Source organism: Chenopodium album, chromosome 16 (genome assembly GCF_948465745.1).
Source record: "Chenopodium album chromosome 16, dcCheAlbu1.1, whole genome shotgun sequence".
Taxonomy (NCBI): domain Eukaryota; kingdom Viridiplantae; phylum Streptophyta; class Magnoliopsida; order Caryophyllales; family Amaranthaceae; genus Chenopodium; species Chenopodium album.
Window position 1 is genome coordinate 37,952,608 of NC_137849.1, and position 21,980 is coordinate 37,974,587.

The 21,980-nt window shown below is 31.2% G+C and overlaps 2 protein-coding genes across 2 annotated transcripts; both read left to right on the forward strand.

Annotated features, from left to right (window-relative positions):
- Positions 1-1,941: 1,941 nt before the first annotated feature.
- On the forward strand, positions 1,942-12,328 carry LOC145584218 (putative protein phosphatase 2C 11). Its single transcript, XM_081641114.1, has 8 exons — positions 1,942-2,385; positions 3,781-3,926; positions 4,120-4,218; positions 4,333-4,491; positions 5,062-5,148; positions 10,263-10,354; positions 10,753-10,824; positions 12,194-12,328. The coding sequence occupies exons 1-8, from the start codon at positions 2,147-2,149 to the stop codon at positions 12,326-12,328; spliced, it is 1,029 nt and encodes a 342-aa protein (XP_081497240.1). The 5' UTR covers positions 1,942-2,146.
- A 4,421-nt stretch (positions 12,329-16,749) lies between these two features.
- On the forward strand, positions 16,750-20,293 carry LOC145584220 (protein FAR1-RELATED SEQUENCE 9-like). The gene is made up of 8 exons (XM_081641115.1): positions 16,750-16,864; positions 17,616-17,716; positions 17,807-17,971; positions 18,081-18,799; positions 19,007-19,028; positions 19,128-19,656; positions 19,750-20,126; positions 20,246-20,293. Exons 1-8 carry the CDS (start codon positions 16,750-16,752, stop codon positions 20,291-20,293), a joined length of 2,076 nt encoding a protein of 691 aa, XP_081497241.1.
- The last annotated feature ends 1,687 nt before the right edge of the window (positions 20,294-21,980 follow it).

A 21,980-nucleotide genomic window follows, 5' to 3' on the forward strand; every position in this document is an offset into this window, starting at 1 on the left:
GGCCACCTTCAACTCTAACCTTGTTCGGAAAGCTTACAACACCCCGGAGGTAAAATTGCTTTACTCGAGTGTCAACGTTGTGGTCTGGATTCTGCAAATACGTGACACACAAAATATAATACAAGTAGTTGTGTTCCAAGTTCAGGCGTTTATGAGCTTTTGTTTGTGGTGACGAAGAATGCAAAAATAACATATTCAAACTAAAACAACTAATAAATGAAACAGAAAATATGCTTGTTATTATTCCTTAAAATAGTAGGGACACAACGACACAATAAATAAGTCATGGTCTCCTAAACTTAGTCGTTAACCTACATTCATTGGTTTACCCAAAAATATTGAGTCAAAACTAGACCCTCCACTCTAGCAAGTAGTTGATATTTCAAGTCATAAGAGGATATACATACAATTGTACTATAACCACTTAAGCAGTATTCCGTATGTGCAGCTACATGATTATAAGAGTAACTATTAGTTGTGTGTTGTGAAAGTAATTGTTAACTGTCTATTAGTTCTTATAAAAACATAGAAAAAAATATCAACTACCTTTATTTTTCAAAAGTTATTCCATTTATTTCGGAATAATTGGCACACTACTTTAGGCGCAATGATGGTAGGATTTTTTATTTTTTCATATGTGTTGGTTTCAAAACTAATTCCCCATATCCACATTTTTATATTATTTTTTGATAGTCTAAAACCACCAATAAAAAAGTAATAAAATAAATTGATATAACCTCTACTGATATTAGACACTAGAGGTTTTAAAACCACTACTGGTGGAAAGTTTGAGATTTAAGCTAACTAAAGTAGTTAGAAAATTGATTTCGTGTGTTAAAAGCATTTCTTTACTTAATGAAGAATACCATTGGTGGCATGAATAAGGGGGGAGCCCCACGTTATCTTCATGATAAATATGGATTGTTAATCTTGTCTTGAAAATTGTATAAATTGATTAAAATAATAATTTATTTGACTTTGTGGCTTTTAGCTATCTATTTTCTTCAATTTTACCCCATGAATGCTTCTTCCTTCATTCCCCTTCTTCCACATTGAACCTGACTTTGGCTTCTTCCATCTTCTTCTCCCTTCCGCAATCTCAAATTGATGGTTGTGATGGTGGTGGAAGAAATTTTAGATCTGAGTTTCTGTTTTGGTTTTTTTTTTTTAATTATTATAAAAAGGAAAGAAAAGCACTAATCTATCTATAATGTGATCCAGATGTTGTGATTCCCAAGTTCAAGAGAAAACGGGATTCAAATTCATCGTTAACCATGTTCTAACGTCCAAAGTTAAGTGTCTTGTCATCTACAAAGCATGAAAACATTAAAATATTGAAAGATGCTTCAATAATAACGAAAATGCCATCATATTAACGAAAAACGTTAATATGACTGGGAAAGGCTCAAACACTATTAACTTCACTTATTGTTGAAATTACAAGGCTAACCAAACTTATTAATTGTATAAATTGACTATTATACCCTTAGATAAACACAATTTGTTTTATCATGAAGATAAACTTGTATTTTCTCTAAAATAAGTTTTTTTTTTAATGGGAAGAATAAGTTTTGGTTTCACTCATTTAAGCCTTATTCACTCCATATTAAAAAATAATAATATTCAGTATAAAAAACAGTTTAGTTAAAATAAATTCGATTTAGTAAAATAAATTTTAGTTCAATAAAAAAAAATCAATTCAGTTAATTTAAATTCAATAAAAAAAATTTCAATTCAATACGAGTATAATAATTACAGTACAATAAAAATAAGAATAAGGCAAAGTAAAGTATGGTCAAATAAAACCAACTCGCTATAATTTTTCTTATGGCTATACTACTCATATAGTCATATAAAATGAAAGTTATTGTACCACACCATAAAAGTTTATTTATTTTTCGTGGGCCAACCGGCCAATCCACATTGCCATAATCTCCCGCATTCTCAGGTGAAATCTGGTTATCAAAATTTTCAATACAATCTTCTTCCTTTTTACAACCCAGAAAATTCCCTGGAAAAAAAATATATAAATATGGTATAAATCCTACCAAGATCAGACATTTTCAAAAAATTAACATTCAAAAATTAAAATACTCATTCAATCAATCACATTTAAAGATTAAAATTAAAAAACTGGTTCAAAGCAATGAACTCTGATTCTCTCTCATCTTCTTCTTCCCCTCCTCCTTCTTCTACGTCGTTGTTTGTCACTCCGCTTGAATTGGGTCCTTCTTCTCCGCCAATTTCTCCATCTGGGGATGCTCAATTTCCCCCAAAATCATCGTCGTTGCCGCCGCAATCTCCCCCGCGAGTTCCGCCGCCGATTTCAGGAATTTCTACCATGACTACTCGGGATCCTGATGTTGTTTTCAGTGGTGGTGGTATCAGTTATTTTTCTCTTTCCTTTTCGATTTTTAATTCCCATTTGACTGTTTTTTCAATTTTTGTTGGTGGGTATTTAATTTTTTCATGGGTTTGAATGTTTTGGGTTTAATTTTGAATTTGAGTTGATGGGTTATTGTGGGATGATGCTAAATTTTCTTAATGATGTATACATTCCTTTGTTTTATTGGGTTGATTTTTGAAAGTATATGTGGGATTGTTATGGTTAGCATTAAGCCATAATGCTTATGGCTTGATATTTATATTATATTGAATTAATTAAGTTGTAAATATGTGAAAATTTGAACTTTTGTTAGTTGTTTTACAAATTTGCATGCTTTCAATTATATAGTATATGAGGATGGAATGGAATTGTAGGCATTTAAAAGTGTGGTTGTACACATTTGTTACCTTGAAACATGTTATTATAAATTTATAATTAATGAAGTATCGATATCGAAAGACCAGGGGTGAGCACTTATTGAAGAAGGGATTGTAATAGCATATGTTATTAATTGATGAGTATGGCTTGGTGTTTTTTTGACTTATATGCGCGTTTGCAATTTTGCATTACCGGGGTGGGAGACTTCATTTGTTCATTGGCTTCTGTAGAGTCTAAGGGCTAAGGAATTTGGAGAGGCTTCTGAAGCTGCATTGCAGGCTGATTTTTATCTTTGGCCTTTTGTATAGTGCGGTTTAGTGTAATGGTTTATGGAAGTGAAGTCATCTAATATATGTTGTGTTTATTGGAAATTGCCTGCTATGGCTATTGGCTTCTCTATTGATGTTCAAGAATAACTTTGATTAATGGTTATACTCCAGTATAAGATTACTCCGGCCAAAATTTTAGGAGAGGCACTTGGGTAATGAGGTATTGCATATTGTATCCCTGTTTTTCTGTTCTATAATATACCAAACAAGCCTAAGGAGAGGCAGTAGGATAATGAAGTATCTATTCCAACTTTCCTTTCCTTGTTTTATGTGAAGTAATAGAAAACAAGGTCGTACATGTGAACAAGTTTTTACTTCTATAAAGGTTATTAGATATGCCGTAAAGTTTTTGATAGAGATAGTATTAAAAAATTAATAATGGGAAAGCTGAACTTAAAATACTAGTAATATTTCAAACCCCCCCCCCCCCAAAAAAAAAAAAGATGCATTCAATCTAAGATTTGAGCAATATCATTGCTATTGGTTGCTTGCTAATTAATCCTCAACATTCAACATAATATGGTACTTAGACATTTCTTCTTGAGCTATAGGAAATAATTATAAAATAGGTGTTTGGCATACATGCACACATGTCAAATGAGCCTGAGTAATTTACATTACATTAATGTTATCATTTCCTATACTGTTTAGGGTGGCTGGACAACTGATGGAGCTTTGTTTTTTTGATAGCTTTCTAACTGGGGAACACAATGTAAGGTTCAGCTATGGATATTCTACTTTCAAGGGCAAACGAGGCTCAATGGAAGATTATTTTGAGACAAAGATATCTGAAGTTGGTGGTCAAATGGTTGCATTTTTTGGTGTTTTTGATGGTAGGTTTAGACCTCTTTTAGTACTCTAGATTAAATGACAAGGTCTCTGCAACTAAGATACAAATTTTCTATTTTGTTGTTACTGTTGAATTGTTGTTGCAAACATTAACCGTCTGTCTCGCCAAAAGGAAGGTTGTGAAATCTTGTATGTAATGAGTCTTTATTCTAATTTATCATCCTGTTCCATGTTTAGGTCATGAAGGTCCCAGAACTGCTGAATATCTTAAGAATAATCTTTTTAACAAATTATGCGATCATCCAGATTTTATCAATGATACAAAATCAGCTATCGGTATGTACTTGCTCAACATGCTGGTAAATTTCTATTTTTGCCTATTTCACAACGTACGTTAATCATGGATCACTTGTAATGGTGATTTCTTTTTTTTTTCCTTTCATACTGTAGTTGATGCATTTAAACAGACTGATGCCAATTTCCTTAGTGAAGATATAGGACAACAAAAGGATGCAGGATCAACTACATCAACTGTGTTGTTGGTTGGTGACCGCTTGCTAGTTGCCAATGTGGGCGACTCCAGAGTAGTCTCCTGCAGAGATGGATCCGGTAAGTTCTATACCTGAATTGAGTGTTTATCCGTTCTTCTGCATAATATAATACATAATTTGTTAAAAAAAAAACAAAAAAAAAAAAAACAAAACATTAATTTTTAGGGAAAAGATGGTGGCAATGTAGCATCATGTCTAATTATTCTTTTTTTAAAAAAATAAAATAAAATTAAAGGGTTTTATACATGTCTGAGAGCTTATAATGTCTAATATGTATATACTATAGATTGGATTTGTATAGTTGTATGTTCTCTTTCTTACTCTCTGTCGAGAGAAAAAGGGGTGTTTATGGATAAATGGAATACAAGTAGAATATTTCAGGAATAATGCCACAAAGTGTTATTTGTGTTAATAACAGTTGAAAAGAATTCTTTGCCAGTAGCAAATACTCAAAAATGTAGCCAAAAAAGCCACTTTGTTCACAAATCCTTTTAAATGAAATTGATTGGAACTAGAAAATGATGGTACCATTAATTCTACCTTAGATTTAAAACATTTACTTGGTGTGAGAATTAAGTTCAAAAGGTAGAGGCAAGTTATTAATGATACTTTTATTCATTGAGTGCAGCTATTCCATTATCAATAGACCACAAGCCTGATAGAACTGATGAACGACAAAGAATTGAAGATGCCGGAGGCTTTGTAATTTGGGCAGGTGATTCAATATCTGATTTTCACAATGAATTACTAGCTCTTTATGAGTTTATTTTATTAAAAAAAAATGTTTGTTTACGCCTTCCTATGTAAAGCATTAATAAAGATTTGCCTAGATTCTTCTACTAGTGTTATTTATTTCAAAACCATAGGATACTTCATTATGGAACATACTTGTGGTTCCAAGTGTAATAATAAATCAGAGTTTGCAAATCTGATCTTTTTCCTTTTTGCATTACCTTCAATTTAATTAGTCTTTTGTATATATGGCAATGTTCTTGCAAGTGTAGACACCAAATTTTGATCCCCTATTTTCCATTTTTTTTTACTTTCAATTCACTAATAAATTTTGTGTAATTTCATAATTATAATAATAAGATCTGATTTTGCTAACGACAACCGCAATAATTAGACATAAGAGACAAATTCAAGTAGTGTTTATTTATAATTTTGGAGTATACAAAACTCTTACAATTTGTACTCCTAATTTACGAACAAAATACGAGATTAATTCGAAGCATAACTCGAACCTTGTACACTCCGTGCCGAGAACTTCAAGTCGTCATTTATTCATGATTATGAAAATCATTAACACCATTAGTAGCACCACTAACGCCATGATCAAAGCTAAATATAAATTTAGCGCTCGAAAATGCTCGTCGAACGGAGATGGAGCTTGACGATTTTGGTTGCCGGGAGCCATGGAAACCGAAAAGGAAAAGGCAAGAGGTGTGTTTTTCGGGTAAAGGGTGATTTCGGATAAGGGAAATCTCCCTTTTATAAGGGATAAATCTTATCCGTATTTTTGTCGTATCCCAATTGTATAATCGTTTAGTCTAATAATAGTAGTAAGTGTATCTTTCAAAAATAACATAAAATAAAAAATAATGTTGTTACCAGTGACATATGTAATAATCATGTCGTTTGACATATCCTGGTCAATAGTATCAAATTTTGACCCTTTAATCTGTACATTTTTTTTAAAAAAACCGTGACCATTTCTAAAGTATCACTTTCTAACCCCAAATAAATTTTTAGTACTTCTGATTCTTTTTATCCTATTGTTATTATAATTATTCTACTATTTTTATATTATAAGTGGGTTCATCATATGTTATGTAAATAATTGTTACATTGTTGTTGGATTTTGTTTGACGACATGCCTAACCCATTAACATATTCATGGCTTTTGTTTCTTTATAAGTTTATTTTTTTTTTTTAAAAAAAAAAAAAAAAAAAGGAAAAATACAAATCATAAAAAACAAAGTAGCATATTTTGATAAGTGCAAAATCATGCAAAGCATGCATGAAAATATGCATGCATACTACCAAAGTCACGGCTCTTTTTTTCTTTTTTTTTTAATTTTTTTTTTATTTTTTTTATTTTTTTTTTTTGTACAACTTATTTAATTTTAACTTGTTTTAATCCTACCATTTTACTTTGCTAATAACTTACTACTACTTCATTTTTTTCATCTTCTTCCTTCCTTTCAACTTCTCACCAAAACACCATTACCACAATGCCTTCATGACTCACCCTTTTTCTTTTTTTTCTCTATTTTATACACTCAAAAACAACAAATGTAAGGTGTGCATGTTATTTTCTTCCCGATTAATAATGCAATGACGACAATGTTTAACAGTGAAAGAGTGGTTATGAGTAAAGATACCTCTGCCATAACCACTCATTTGTTATGTCAAATCCATGCAAAAGAAGAAAATGGTAAGTCATAGTTGTAATTTAGCAACGAGAATCAGAAAATGGTGTGATATGACAATACGTTGTATCACTGAGCTGTGTTTCTTCGCCAACGGTAAGGTGATATGACCATCCACAATCCATGGCAAGCAACTTTTTTTTTCTCCTTGTTATTTTCTGATAAGTGGGTTTTGTAATAATCTTGTTTAGCTATGGTAAGTTTGAAATACGAAGAGTAAATACACTCTTCGAAGGAAAGTAGTACTAATTAACAATGTGTTAAAATTATATTAGTACTTTTAATTATTTTTAGTCATTAATAATATTGTCATGTGTTCAGTCAAATTAATTAAGCTAAGTTTTGCATGAAGTAGTAAGCTAATTCTATTTGTCCTCTACTTCATTAAGTTGAATTTTGGTTACAATTTTTACCTAACTCTTGTATTTGTACGTATTTATTTCGTATAATAGTACGTTCTTTGTATTTTGTATCTTAGCTTCCATTTGCTCCCATATATATACCACCCCATTCTTCACGAAAAGGGAAAAGAAAGAGATCGAAGAGAATAGTAAAAAAAAAACATAAAAGAAGTATAAATTATTTCAGCATTATTATTAGACTAAAAAAAAAAAAAGCAATCAAAATTTTTTGTTTTCCGTAAAAAAAAAAAAAAAAAAAAAAAAAAAAAAAAAAAAAAAAAAAATTTAAAAAAAAAAATATTGTAGAAAGACTTGGCCTAATTTTAATTCGATCGTTTTTGACACTATCTACTCTTACTAACTCCTCAAGATAGCTACTCAAAGTCAAAGGTAATATTATCTTTCTTTTTATTTGTGATTTCATATTATTTTTACATACATTTACTAACTTTTCTACTTTTGTGTGTTCCATAACCTCCTAGGGCACTATACGTGTCGGTTTCCTAATTTGGAAACCAAGTAGAATTTGACCGACCGTGAGCGAGTTTGAGAGTGAGTATACATGGCTTGTGTGATTTTTCTTTTCTTGTATGTATCATCATTATGTAGAGTATGAAATGGAAGCAATGATAATTGTACAAAATGCATAAGGAAGCTCCAAAGAATGAATGATGGAATTCTAGCAAGATAGCATTTTTGACCACTTTATTTTATTATGTAAAAAATCGTTTTTTTATCATAAAATTAAGAAATAAATTTTTACAATAAGCTTATGTATTTAGGAGTGTATGAGACTTGGAATTTCATAAAAATAAATTTTAACCAATCCACAAAAAATCAGACATGAAGACATAGTAAGACCACAATGTTTTTACTACAGGTCTGTCTATTTGCCAATTTTCGACCAATATCCTTTTTAATAATAAAAGTTTAATTGACTATCTAGAAAGAAGATTCCTTAATCTTTGTAAATTGGGGTCACACGTTCCCATAGGATAAATACTCTATTTTTTATGATTTTTACAAAACAAGGTAACAAAATGATAAACTGATTTGAGGTTGTCTTCCCCAACCAAGCATACTCTTTTTATTTGGCATATCAAATGACTTCTAAAAAGGGAGAATTTTCTACAGAGAATTTATATACTTGTCCTTAACATACCATTAAAAGGATCATGCAAATTTCGAAGTATTTTGACCATTATCACCCGATTCCCCATGAATGTCTCAAACTGGAGTGTTTTTAAAGAAAATTCATTATTTTTCAATTCAACCGTTGGATGAATCCCAATTTTTGATATGTTATAGAAGACTGATAGACCTTTCCAGGGATCTATCATATTCTGAAATCCGACCGTTAAAACTTGAGTTATGGTGTCCGAAACATAAAGGAATATTTTTTTAAACCCTTAAGTTCTTTTTTTTAAGAAAGAATGAACTTTATTATATAATTTGTGTCACCCTATTATATAAACCTCTGGTACTATTTTTTTAAAAGATTTAAATTTAAGTTATGTGAGTAAATTACTCATGCCTCAAGTTTATATTAATCCAAAAAAAGAGACACATATGTATCACTTTAAGACTAACACTTTTTTTTCTAAAAAAAAAAAGTCTTCTTCCTCCTTTGGCTATATGAAAGGAGCGATATAAATAATTCATTTATTTCGGAATAGAATGTCTTATTTTTTTATATATAAATCTTGTTTAAGTTTTAATTCCATCACCGTTCGGAGGAGCAAAAATTTCCTTATGCATTTCTTAATAAAGAGACAACTAATTTTTAATTAAGTAAAATATGGCTTTGCATGCTTGTATCATTTTATTAATAAAATAAACCTTTCGAGTTGTGGTTTATGGCTTGTATTTAAATAAGAGGGTAAAATTGAATATTCAATCATGATAGGTTATGAGATGATCTTTTGCCACAGAGAACTATACTTTTAAAGTTTTATTATCTCTGATAGATCGTTTACGTAATCTGACATGATCAAGGTTTTCAATTCACTACCTATCATTTAGATTTAAGCCATATGGAATGTCCATTTTGCATAAGTCAATTTCCTACAACCCAAATACATTTACTTTGTATTCTTCTAGATTCATACCAAGTAAAATACCTCTTTTTATCAGACTCCAATAAAGCCCATGCGATCTCTTTTCAGAAGTTGGTCAACCCTAAGTAAAGTCGTTGATTGAAACGCATTTTCCAAATAAAAAAGCATTCTCCTCAATGAAACTCCTATGATGTCGCTAATTCTAGTGACTTCCTCAACCTTGATAAATTGACCTCCATCTTGAAAGCAAGATTGCTCAGCCTCATTCAAATAACCCCATACGGATCGACCACCCTTCCCAAAAAAAAAATATAAACTTTCTTGAAACCTCGTATGGAATCTTTGACCTTGTACAAATGGACGTTCGTAACAACTACGTAGGGTTTTGATCCGGGAGTGGATTCAAATCCCACAATGAACGGTACGTAGGGCAACTTTAATGCTCAAACCCACCATATATCGTAAGGTTTAATTCACTTTTATTTTACATTTGAGTGTGATTGACAATGTGGAAATTTTCGTGTTTTTGTGCATTAGTTTAAGGCAAAGTATGTGAATAACCATAACCAATTAGCAACGTACTAGTAAGAGTTTGTTCATTAGAACAGAGGAAGAGACGAGTTCCAAACGTTCGATCTTCCTAACTTATACCCCGTACCTAGATCTCTAATTTTCCTAAGACCATACTTATATAGTGCCTCACCTAATGGAGTCAATGTCGTTTTCTATTTGAAAGGATCATGAACAAAAAGACCGTCTCTATTCGGGCAAAAATAGAGTGGCGACTCTAATTTCTTTTTTTAGTCATATTATCGACTAACGTGGGATTTTGACTTCTAATTCTAATTAGTCAAAAATGGGGTACCACAGCAAGTAGTATTTCTGGTTTGTTCATTATTAATGATCAACTACTGCTTTAATGTTTACTTACTTCACTAGGCACATGGAGAGTTGGAGGAGTTCTGGCAATCTCACGAGCATTTGGGGACAAATTACTCAAACAGTTTGTGATAGCTGAACCTGAAATTAAGGTAGTCATCTTATTTGAGAGTTGACATAAAATTTTCTGCTTCACCTTCTCATTAATCCTGCTACTACCCTTGCCAAGATCATCTGAACTTGCATTTTATAGTTGCAACCTTGCAAATGACCTACCCTGTACTTGCTTAGTTGGCTCAACTGCTTAAGAATAGGGTAAATAGGGAAATTCTATTCTGGTTTGAACCTTGTAAATGAGCTTGACTCTTATGTTTACTAACATTAGATGGTAAAAAAAACTAGTCTATTTGTAACAATCATAGTTAAAGCTATTACTTTATATTGGTTCATGAGGTTTTCCTATAACTGACAGAGCTACTGTCATGATTTTTTATTTAATTATATTTGCTTGTTTATGTTCACCCTTGTTTCATGTGTTTTAACTATCCAGGAAGAAGAGATCGATGGTGTAGATTTCATCATTATTGCAAGTGATGGGTTGTGGAATGTCATCACAAATAAGGCAAGTTATGGCAAATTACATTTTTAGCATTACTTTACGGAGAAAATGTGTTAGGGTTGTGATGTTATATCTTTTTGGTAAGCATGGCATAGCCTAGTCTAGCCTCCATTATAGGTGCATGTAGGCTCAAACCTGGGGTGCTTGTAGGAAGGTTATTGGATAATTTAGTCATAGTCTTTTGTGTATGTGCCCTAGGTTGCACAAGAACGGGTACTAAAACGGATACGGGTATGATACGGATACGAGAAAATGTCTATCTCAAAATACGGGACACGGGTACGGGATGTTAAAATTCATATCATATATTTTAAAAAAAGAATTTAACCATATATTTGTTATTCCGTCCTCTTATTAGATCATACTATATATGAAGGCACACATATTATTTAACAATTACCTTATTTATCTTACTTTAATTAAATTTTCTTATTAAAAAAAAGTTGAACAACTTATATAATAGTAGGATACAGTCCGAGACGTATCATTGTGTGTCCCACGAGTGTCGGTGTCTGACACGGTGTCCGACACGGACACGGCACTTGGATGAAGTGTCCATGTAACCTAGTGTGCGTGACTATTTATTTGGATATTGTTTGGTATGAAGTGTATTTATTTATAGTAGTTATCAAGGCACTTCTAATCCTCTATCAAAAATAAATAAATAAATAAATAAATAAAAGACTTATTAAAGCAGGGAGTTAATTGAAAGTTTGTTTTACAATGTCTAACTGGTATACATTTGTGCGGTCATAATGATAAGAAAAAATAGTGTTGGAAATCAAAGGTGTTGATGCACTCAGGTTCTCTACTTCTCAAGTAGGCAAAGAGAAGTGTAAATGTTTGAGGTCTAGCTTGGACAGTTCTGTTAGAAAATATGATTGAAATGATTATATTGATATAAAGGGAAAGAGGTGATAGTTTCAAGATGGCATACATTGCAGTTTTGTTTGGGGATGCGAAAGATGGCATGCGTTCATTTTTTTTACTAATATTTTGAAGGAAGCACATAATAACTGCAAACAGCAGTGTATTAGGACCCTAATTCATTTTTGTAAGAGGATATTCTATGCAAATTAATAGTGTAAATGGAATCTTATCGATCTTTATCAGTAGTGTACATACAGTTTACATGTGACACAATTTAAAGTAGTGCCCTCTAAAAATTCTTTATTCCTTTGTATTGCTGATATTAAGTTGATTCAGGAGTCGGAACCATTTCATGGTCTCATGCTGGTCTCTACAATTAGGAGTGCACAATCTGGCATCATCAATGTTTCATTGCCTAACATTCAATAGGATTGATTTGCTTGTTTTGCTTGATTCTTTCTAGTCTTTTGTAATTGACTATGGATACACTATGCGTCTTCAGGATGCCGTTTCACTTGTGCTAGACATAAAGGATGCTGAAGCTGCATCGAGAAGACTTACGGAGGAGGCTTTTACAAGAGGGAGCTCCGACAACATTACATGCCTCGTTATTAGATTTGAAAATGAAGATTCTTAGTAGAATTTAGCTCCCATGTGGCCCTGTGCATTTTCTAGGATCTTTATACAAGTACTTGGTAAATTATGTTGCAGGATTCGAAGGGAAGCAGATGAACCTGATGTTATGTTGCAGGATTCGAAGGGAAGCAAACGAACCTGTTGTCTGAAAAAGTTGCTCTTTAGATGTAATTTACCATTCTTTTCAACATTAGAATTGTTTCTACTAGTCTGTGATTGAGTAGGCAGGTCGGGTTCCATCATGCTGGGTATTGTTTCTCTCTTTTTGCATTGTTAATCTATTACCCCTGTAATATTGTGTCATTTAGGGCCTTTTTACAGGCCATCATCTACTACTTGTTTCGGTTATGAAGGTCTGTAATAATAGTTATCCTTATCCATCATAATTTGTAGTAGTTTCTAGTCCAGAAGATAGGCATGCAATTGCTTAAGCATTTGCATAAGAGCGACAAGACCTATAACTTTGCTCTCTCATTTTCATGTTCGACTCTTAAAGAAGAAAAAGACAACAGCATGAGAAGAAAACTATGTATACTGTAATTATAATTATATGCTTTGATATTAAAGTCTTTTTTTTTTTAGGGGGGAGGGACAGAGATATTTACGTTTTCCAAAAATATACTTTGAATCTTTTTTGCATTAGTGAAGTTGCCCATTGATGGAATACACATAGAATTCGGCATTTTTTTGGTTTCTTTCCTCTTAACACACTATTTTGATCCATTTATTCTGATTTACTAAAGAATAAGTTTGATAAGTTTAGTTAAATTTAGACAATTATTGAAGTCATATTTGCTTTTTTTTTTTTTTTTTTTGAGGAAAAAGGCACGCATATTTGCTTAGAACAATTAGAAGATAAGAATTAAACAATCATATGATCAATCAACCCACATTCCTTATTATAGATACACGTACAACACGCAATTAAGGTAAACATAGTCAACATAAAAAAATTATGTTTTTTTTAGGACAAAATATAACTAAATACTTGTATGCAGTTATTGTCTTATTGTTTGTCTATTTTCAACTGAAAATCCCTCGCTTAGTGTTTGGCAGTAGTCCCTTCTAGGGTTCGTAGTATAGTTGAGTTAGTAGTATTGTTGAGGGAGACGAGGTCGATTAAGGGTAAGGGGAGGGGGGGCGATTACGGTGGGGGGATGGGGGAGGGGGTTGTTTTCCGGTTTTGAGGATAAAGGAGGGGATGGGCTGCGTAGGTGGAGGAAATGGAGGGGAAGTGGAGTCCTCGGTGCCGGGCGACGCTTTGGGTGCTGGCCGTCGGCAAGGGGAGGGGTGGTTGCTGGGCAGTGATGGTGGTTGCGGATTTTTTTTTTTTTTAAAAAAAAAATTATATATATATATTTTTTATTTTTTCAATAAATTAATGGATTCCGTTAAGTGGTAGTGAAATTTAACTTTTGTGATTTTATATGGTAAAAAAATAAAATAAAATTTTAGATGGGTAGTAAAAGTGAAATAGAGGTATTTGAATGGTAGCAAAAGTAAAAATTTTCCCATAATTATAAGACAAAATTTAAAAAACATTTCACAATAAATAATGAATATTAAGTCACAAATAAAAGTACATTACACTGACAATCAAAGAACATAGACATGTTATTTTCACTCTTTTTTGGTGCAAATACTAATATGTTCTTTTACTTTATGTATATGTTCATTACATTTTAATAGTATGTTCATTTCATTATAGTTGTATGTTCTTTACATTTGTATTATATGTTCTTTCCGCGAAAACGTCTGTACAATGCAAAGTACCCCACCTGTAGGAACCACACACTGTTATTTTTACTCCCTCCGTGGCTCCGTTCCTTATTTTTTGCCTCTTTGCTAAAATGAAGGTCAAATTTTAAAAGTTGTGCTATAAATTCTCGTTGTTCAACAAAAGTAAATATATTCGTGTCGCATCTTGTTTGGTTAATCTCATCGTAAATTTAATTAATATCAACTTTTTATAATTTTTATGCGTTTAAAATTGTAGATATAAACGTTTTAACACGTGTGTAGGAGACCGCGTAAAGTCAAATGGGGAAAAAATAAAGGAATAGAGGGAGTAAAGTTTATGTTATTATTACGATCTATGGCATCTACTCCCTTCCTTTTTTAAAAAAAAAAAAATATTTCACTTGAGATTTTTAAATTTTTTTTTTAAATTGTAAAGCCGTAAAGAAGGTCCCTGATCAGACCTCAAAACTCATGGTTTTTTTGGTCTGGTATTTACGGGCAAGGCACTTGGGATTAGAGGGGATGGAGGGTACAGGAATCCCTACCCCTAAGTACCCTCACTTGGTAGGATTCGAACCTCGTGCCTCTATGATCTAGAGTAAAGTAAGAGTCTTACCAAGAGAGTCAAACACTTTGTTGATATTTATGGCATCTATATACTCACCGATTTATATACACATTAACTATTGTATTAGCTTATACGAGTATTAAAAATTACTAGCTTCTTACAATATTAGTAGAACCAGGGGCGGATTATACAAGGGGCGTACATGGGCTTGACCCCTGATACATTTGGGGAAAAAAATGTGCAATGGAGACAATAAAAGCTTTCAAGTGTGAGCTCTCAGTCCAATAAGGTTTAAAAAAACGTGTAAAAAGCCCAACAAATTGCATAATCTATCTATCTAACTATATACTATACTAAAACAGGGTGCACTAGCTCCATGGCTGCAACGTGTCCCTGTTTTAGATTTTTTTAAAATTTTTTTTTTAGTAAAATGTATAATTGTCAACGATCCTATTATTAAAGATAGTACGAGATAATATCTTGACTTTCTTAATATTGTTTCTCAATAAATATTATTCATGGATTTTCAGTATATATTTAGTCCATATCATTTTACTTTAGATTGCTTAATTCAAGGAGAGTATATTTAGTTATTTTGTACTCCGTATATTATATTTTATGTTTCTTTATTAGCACACGTATAGCTATATTAGAGCAGGTTATTCCTTCAACCTAATTTTTTTTCCTCCCCACATTATTCCTATGGCTACTAACACCATTCCTAATGATGTTGAAGCTAATTGTGCTCTGTTGTCAACCTCACTAATATTATCAAACTCAATTCAACCAATTATTTATCCTAAAAAATTCAACTTGAGACTATACTTGTGGGATATGACCTTTTCAAGTTTCTTCATGGATCTCACCCTAGCCTCCTCCATCCATATCTTTTATATTTAAGTCATGTTTATATTATGGATTAGTAAAAGATATATTTGATTATAAATTAAATGTAGATTATCACTCAAATATACTAATGTGTATAAATTATATATCTTATTTAAAAAATATAATACGGAGTACTACCTCCACTTTGTTAAGTGTTACATTTAAACGATCTCCAATTCACTAATTTGACCATTAATTATTATTTTATATATATATATATATATATATATATATATATATATATATATATATATATATATATATATATATATATATATATATATATATATATATATATATATATATATATATATATTTGTGCATTAATTTAAATTATACAAAGTTGATATATTGAAAAGTTATAACAATTTTAATCTAATAAGATCAAACTTTATAATAATGTGCTTTCTAACTTATATTTAAACAATTAGACATGTTGTAAATCATAAATAGCTTGTAAATATGTAGATTGTGTTTTCTCTAAAAACAAGTAAATGTAAATTGTGATACAATTATAATAATTTTACTAATTTTCTACCATATGATTTTAGGTATATCATACTTAATTTAAAAAAAATATTATACATGCTATATATAATTCATTTGCTATAATATTTTGTTACAGAACTCCTAAACGTGAAATCTCTGAATTATTATAATAAGTTTTTAAACTTTTGCTAAACCTATAAACAAACCATTTATTCGACAACTAAAGTCACAACACACTCATGCATAACATCTACAAATTGTAAAAAAGTTAATTGATATATAATTCTCTATAAAGTATAATTCTCATTTTTAAATATAGAGTTCGACACTAATTTTTACTCCATTCTTTCTATTATAACTGACACGTTAGACTTTTTTTTCACTATCTATAATATTAACATTGATTGTGATATTTGTATAATACACCAGGGTGTACCATGCTCATGGTACACCTGATGATGTGGCGTAACTAATTTGCTGAAATCTAATTATAAGGGAAAAAAAAAACAAAATCCATCTTAATTATAGGGAGTTAGACGAAATTGTCGTTAAAAAAAAGCAGGAGTTTTTTCAGTTTTTTTATAATTATCCTTAATTGACATTTTCCATTTTTGAAATATTTTAGAGAGAGAAAATTACAGAGATTCTAAAAGTTTACAGAGAGAAAATTATAGAGAGAAAGATACAGAGATAAATTTGATACCGATCAATAGAATACTTTGTATAAGAAGTTAATAATGGTTTATCAATCCGAATTTCGCCATGATTCTGATGCTAGATTTGTTGGTGGTGATGATGATGATCATATCAATAATGAAGGTGATTTCGAAGATTTCGTAAACGAAAATGAAGGTAAATTGCTTAATCGATTATCTTTTCGTTTGTCATTTCATCCTTTTTATTGTTTAATTTAGGTTTTATTGCTAATTTAGGTTTTATTATCGATTTATGAATATATATTTATTTTTACATCAATAATTTTAAGGTTGAAGATGAAGTTCTTTTATCATTTAGTTATGTTCTTTTATTTAACTTATTATATTTATTAGTGCTTTAAAAAAGGTTGATATTATTTAAAAAAACGCTTGTACATTTGCTAAATATATATATGTACTTTGTTTGACTCCTTATGCACTTTGTTGAAATCTAGTTGCTTAAATCACTGTTATATTTACGCATGTACATTTGCTAAATATATATGTACTTTGTTGTACTCTTTATGTACGTTGTTGAAATCAATTTGTATATATTAAAGAACATCATTAGCATATTAAAGAACATTATTGATGTATTAAAGAACATCATTGATATATTAAGGGGAGATGGGTTTGGGACATGGGCGGGTAGGAGTTCACATTTATTACTATTATTATTATTTTTTTATAATAAAACATTTGTTCAAGTGAATATTTAGATGAGGAACTCACGTGGCCCAAAACATGTTGTGCAATTCGAGTAGAGTAATCTAAAATTAGAAATGCCTAATTGCCTATTGTATCCCCTAAGATAAATTTACAAAACATATTTAGAGGTAAAATACGTTCAAAAGAAATGTGTATATATTGCTATCTTAACAGATACATATATTGGTCTACTGTTTTAGGTTTTACTGAGGCAAGTGAATCGGAATTGTTTGACAGAAAAGTTAAGTCTGATGAAGAGGCTTATGAGTTATATAATTGTTATGCCTTCAAGCATGGTTTGGTATATGTAAGGATAAGTTGAATCGTAGAGAAGACAAAGTTACAATTCGACAACACTTTTTTGTATGTTCTTTTGTTGGCTTTAAACAAGAGAAGAAACCTGGTGAAGAGCCAAAAGTGTACCAAAAGAGGAATTTTCGCACAGGTTGCAAAGCTCATATTCAATTTGATGTTGATAAGAATTCATCACACTATGGATCATAATCACAATAGGGTTCTTGTTTCAAAGAGACATTTGATAAGATCTCATAGAAAGGTAAAGTAACGTTCTATCTTTGTTCCTTTTCAATGCAAATAACTTCATACATTCTTTTTCTAATAACATTATGTTCACTTTTGTAAGTAATATGTTCTTTTTGATACAGGTAACTGAGGAACAAATTGCCATGCTTAGCAGTTTGACTGAGAGTAGTATACATGTTGCTGATGCAGTGTGCGTTTTAAAACATCAAGCTGGTGGTGAGGCAAATCTTAGTTTTCTTTGTAGTGATGCTTATGGTGCTTTATCTTCACATAAGAAAATGAAGTTTGATGGATGTGATGCAAAGCGATTACTTAGCTACTTTAAGGAGAGGAAATGCAAAGAATTTGACTTCTATTATGATTATGATGTTGATGAGAAAGGTCATTTGCAGTCTTTCTTCTTTCGTGATAATAGAATGAAAGTAGACTATGATGCATTTGGAGACTTATTGGTCCACGATACGACGTATCGTACAAACAAATATGGTATGATATGTGGTCCTTTTGTTGGCATGAACCATCATAATAACAATGTTATGTTTGGTATTGGCTTTTTGATCAATGAAAAATGGGAATCATTTGAGTGGTTGTTTACCACTTTTCTGAAATCTATGGGGGGCAAACAACCAGTGACAATAATGACTGACCAAGCTCAAGCAATGGCCAAAGCAATAAGGATTGTTTTTCCGAATTCTCGACACCGTTTATGTACTTGGCATATTGGGGAGAATGCAAAGAAAAATATCAAAGGACTAAAGGCCAAGGAAGTTTTTTACGATTTGTTTGATATTGTTTTGAAATACACAGATACTGTTCAGGAATTTGAGCATTATTGGACAAGGTAATTTTCTGTGTTGTTTATATTTAACTATGTTCTTTTTTTTTAATACCTCAACATGCTCTTTTTTATAACATTATTTGGCATGAGAAGAATACATGGTGCTCTTAATACATTTTACTTATATTTTGCTTTGTTCTTAATTAATTTATATACGATCTTTTATTTAACAATAATGTTCTTTGTGTAACCTTTAATGTTCTTTTGCAGCATGCAGAATAAGTACAAATGCGCAGATAACAAATGGCTCCAAAATTTGTATAATATAAGAGAGATGTGGTGTCCTGCATATTCCAAAGATTACTTTAGTGGTGGTGTTATGTCATCTTAGAGGAGTGAAACCACAAACAAGTCAATTTCTCATAAACTTCATGCTACTCATGGTCTTTGTGATTTCTACACTACTTTTATTGAGGTGGTTGATGAGTGGAGGAGCAAAGAGGGTAGTAATGATTATAATAGTTTAACTGGTAACCGACATCTAGTATGGGCAGATATTGGAATTTTGGAGCATGCAAGGAGGATTTATACAATCAAAATATATTTACATTTTGAAGATAATTTTGTGAGTAGTGTTCCTTGCACAGCTAAGGTCATAGGAATGCAACCTCTTCTTTATGAATATCATGTGGGTCATCCCAAAAAAGATCTGCTAATGCATACAGTTGCATTTGATGAATCAACTGTCACGGTTGATTGTACTTGTAATTATTTTGGTGAGGTCGGTCTACTATGCAAGCATTCACTTCGTGTCCAACACTTGAACAATGTTACTTATATACCTAAGAGGTACATTAGTAAGAGATGGACAAAAGGTGCTATGTGCACAAAGGTTGATGATAATGTTGTTGCTGAAAAGGGTGTCACACCTTCTAGTGTATGGAGATTGCATTTTATTCGAACTTTTATTGGACTTGTCGATAGGGCGCAAAATGACTTAACTGCATGAACAGCCATTGAGGAAGCAATTAATGAGTGTTCTAATAGGATCAATCTTTTACAAATAAAAGATAAAGATGAACCGCAAGAATCCTTGATAACTGATCAACATGATGCTACTTCAGACAAAGGTGAAGGCAACCTTTTAGAACCACAAAATTTTGAGGAAGAAGTTTTTGAAAAAGAGGATGTTGTGGAAGAAGAACCTGCAGTTGATGTTGAAGTGAAAGATCCTATCCAAAAGAGGAAAAAGGGACAAAAAAACACAAGATTGAGGAGTACCCAAGAAAAGATTTGCAACAAGCTCAAGGGTCAAAATATTAAGTCGTGGAAAAAGAAAAGTGCGAAAGGGGTTTCAAAAATGAGACAAAAGGCTCAGACTACGATTAAGGTAATTTATGCCTTATGTTCTTTATAATATTTGACATGTTTTTTTGGTTGTGGTTAAATGTTCTTCTTGTAAAGTTATTTTTTTCTTTTTACTAATACAATGCTTTTTCTTTTATTCAGGAATTTTTTTGTTGTCCCGGAAGGAAATACTTTGGCACATTCAACTGAATTTGGAGGTTCTTTGGAGGTTTTTGAGCCTGACGATTATTTTGGAGTAAATGTAATACGCTCATCAAATTAAGAATTCATTTACACTTGTTTACTGCTCAAGATTTATGTATTCACGCAACATCTTTTTTTTTTCTAATAGAACATTTTATTTCAATTTAATTAATGTTGCAAGACATATTGTTTAGAAATTAATATATTAGATTTCTTTTTCAATTTTTTTGTATGCAAATTTTAATTCAAGCTATAAAGATTCAAATTTACTACAAGTTTTGATAGAATTTCTATTGTATAATAAATTCAGTAGTGTAATAAAAAAGGTTAACTTAACCAAAAGAACATAGCACGGAGGTTGGACTTCACGGATGTGTGTATACAAGGGATCGTCACTATTCTGCTACAATACAGACATGTGTTGAAAGTTTTGCTACACCTCGCATGGAACCTACCGAAACAAACAAGAAAATCTATCAATTAGTATAAGTTTAATTCACATGTATTAACTTCTTTTTGTTAACCATTTATTGATTAGAGTAGTTGCTGCTACTTTAAGATTTTTCTTAGTTAAAAGGTGATCATTTCTTTAGGAAAAGGATCAAGCTTTTTTCTTTTTTTTCTAAATTCTATTTCTTTAATCAAGCTTAATTAGTTTTTTTTATCCTTGGATCGAGTTCAATAGATTGATAGTCGTATATAATGTGAATTATGATTTATAATCACTTTGACTCATAGTATGAACTAGAAGCTCTACAAAAAAAAACATCGCATATATTCTAAAAGAACATAGCATATACTTAAAAGAACATCACTCTTTTTAACAAAGAACATATCATATATTTAAAAGAACATCACACATATTAAAAAGAACATACCGAAAAAAAGATTAAAAGAATCAAAATCATCATTTCTCCAAATTTAGAATGCAATTTCAGATTAATTGTTGCAACAACCCAAATTCAAGTACATAAATAAGTTAGAATTGAACCCCAAAAAAATACTATCAATTGTTCAGATGTAAGAAACACAACAGTCACTAGTTTTTGCTTATTGCACTGTAATATTTCCTAGCCTTGACGCTAACATCTGCCTTGTATTTATTGAGATCGTCTACAATAAGCTCATATGTATACCGCATCCTTAGACTCTTCAACGCATCAAACTATTACACAAAAATTTAAAAAAAAATATATTAGTGTCCATAAATATAATAAAATTGCATGACACATTAATATATATCTTACATTATCAGCTCGAAGGCCACAATTCCATCTTCGCTTTCCAAAGTATGTCTCCATGTGGCGCATTGTGTATATGCCGCAATCAATATTGTTGCTTAAAGTTCTCCATGGCATTTCAACCCATTTGACAGTATATGTCGGCATTTTTTCCCCTAACTTGTTTTTATACTTATTCAAGTACATTGCAAAGGCATCCCTCTATTATCAACAAATAAAGTACATATCAGTTATATAAAAGAACATTACATAAAATGATGAAGAACATAAAGTTTATATTTAAAAACATACTAATTTCTCTGGAAAGTCATGATACTTTTCCTTAAACGGAACACACTCTACTAGCGATCTGTTGTCAAGTATTTCAATACACTTTGACTTTGTGTTTATAACCATGACATAAAAGTGATCATGTGCATACACGGGGATAAAGATCTATAACAATTCAAAAA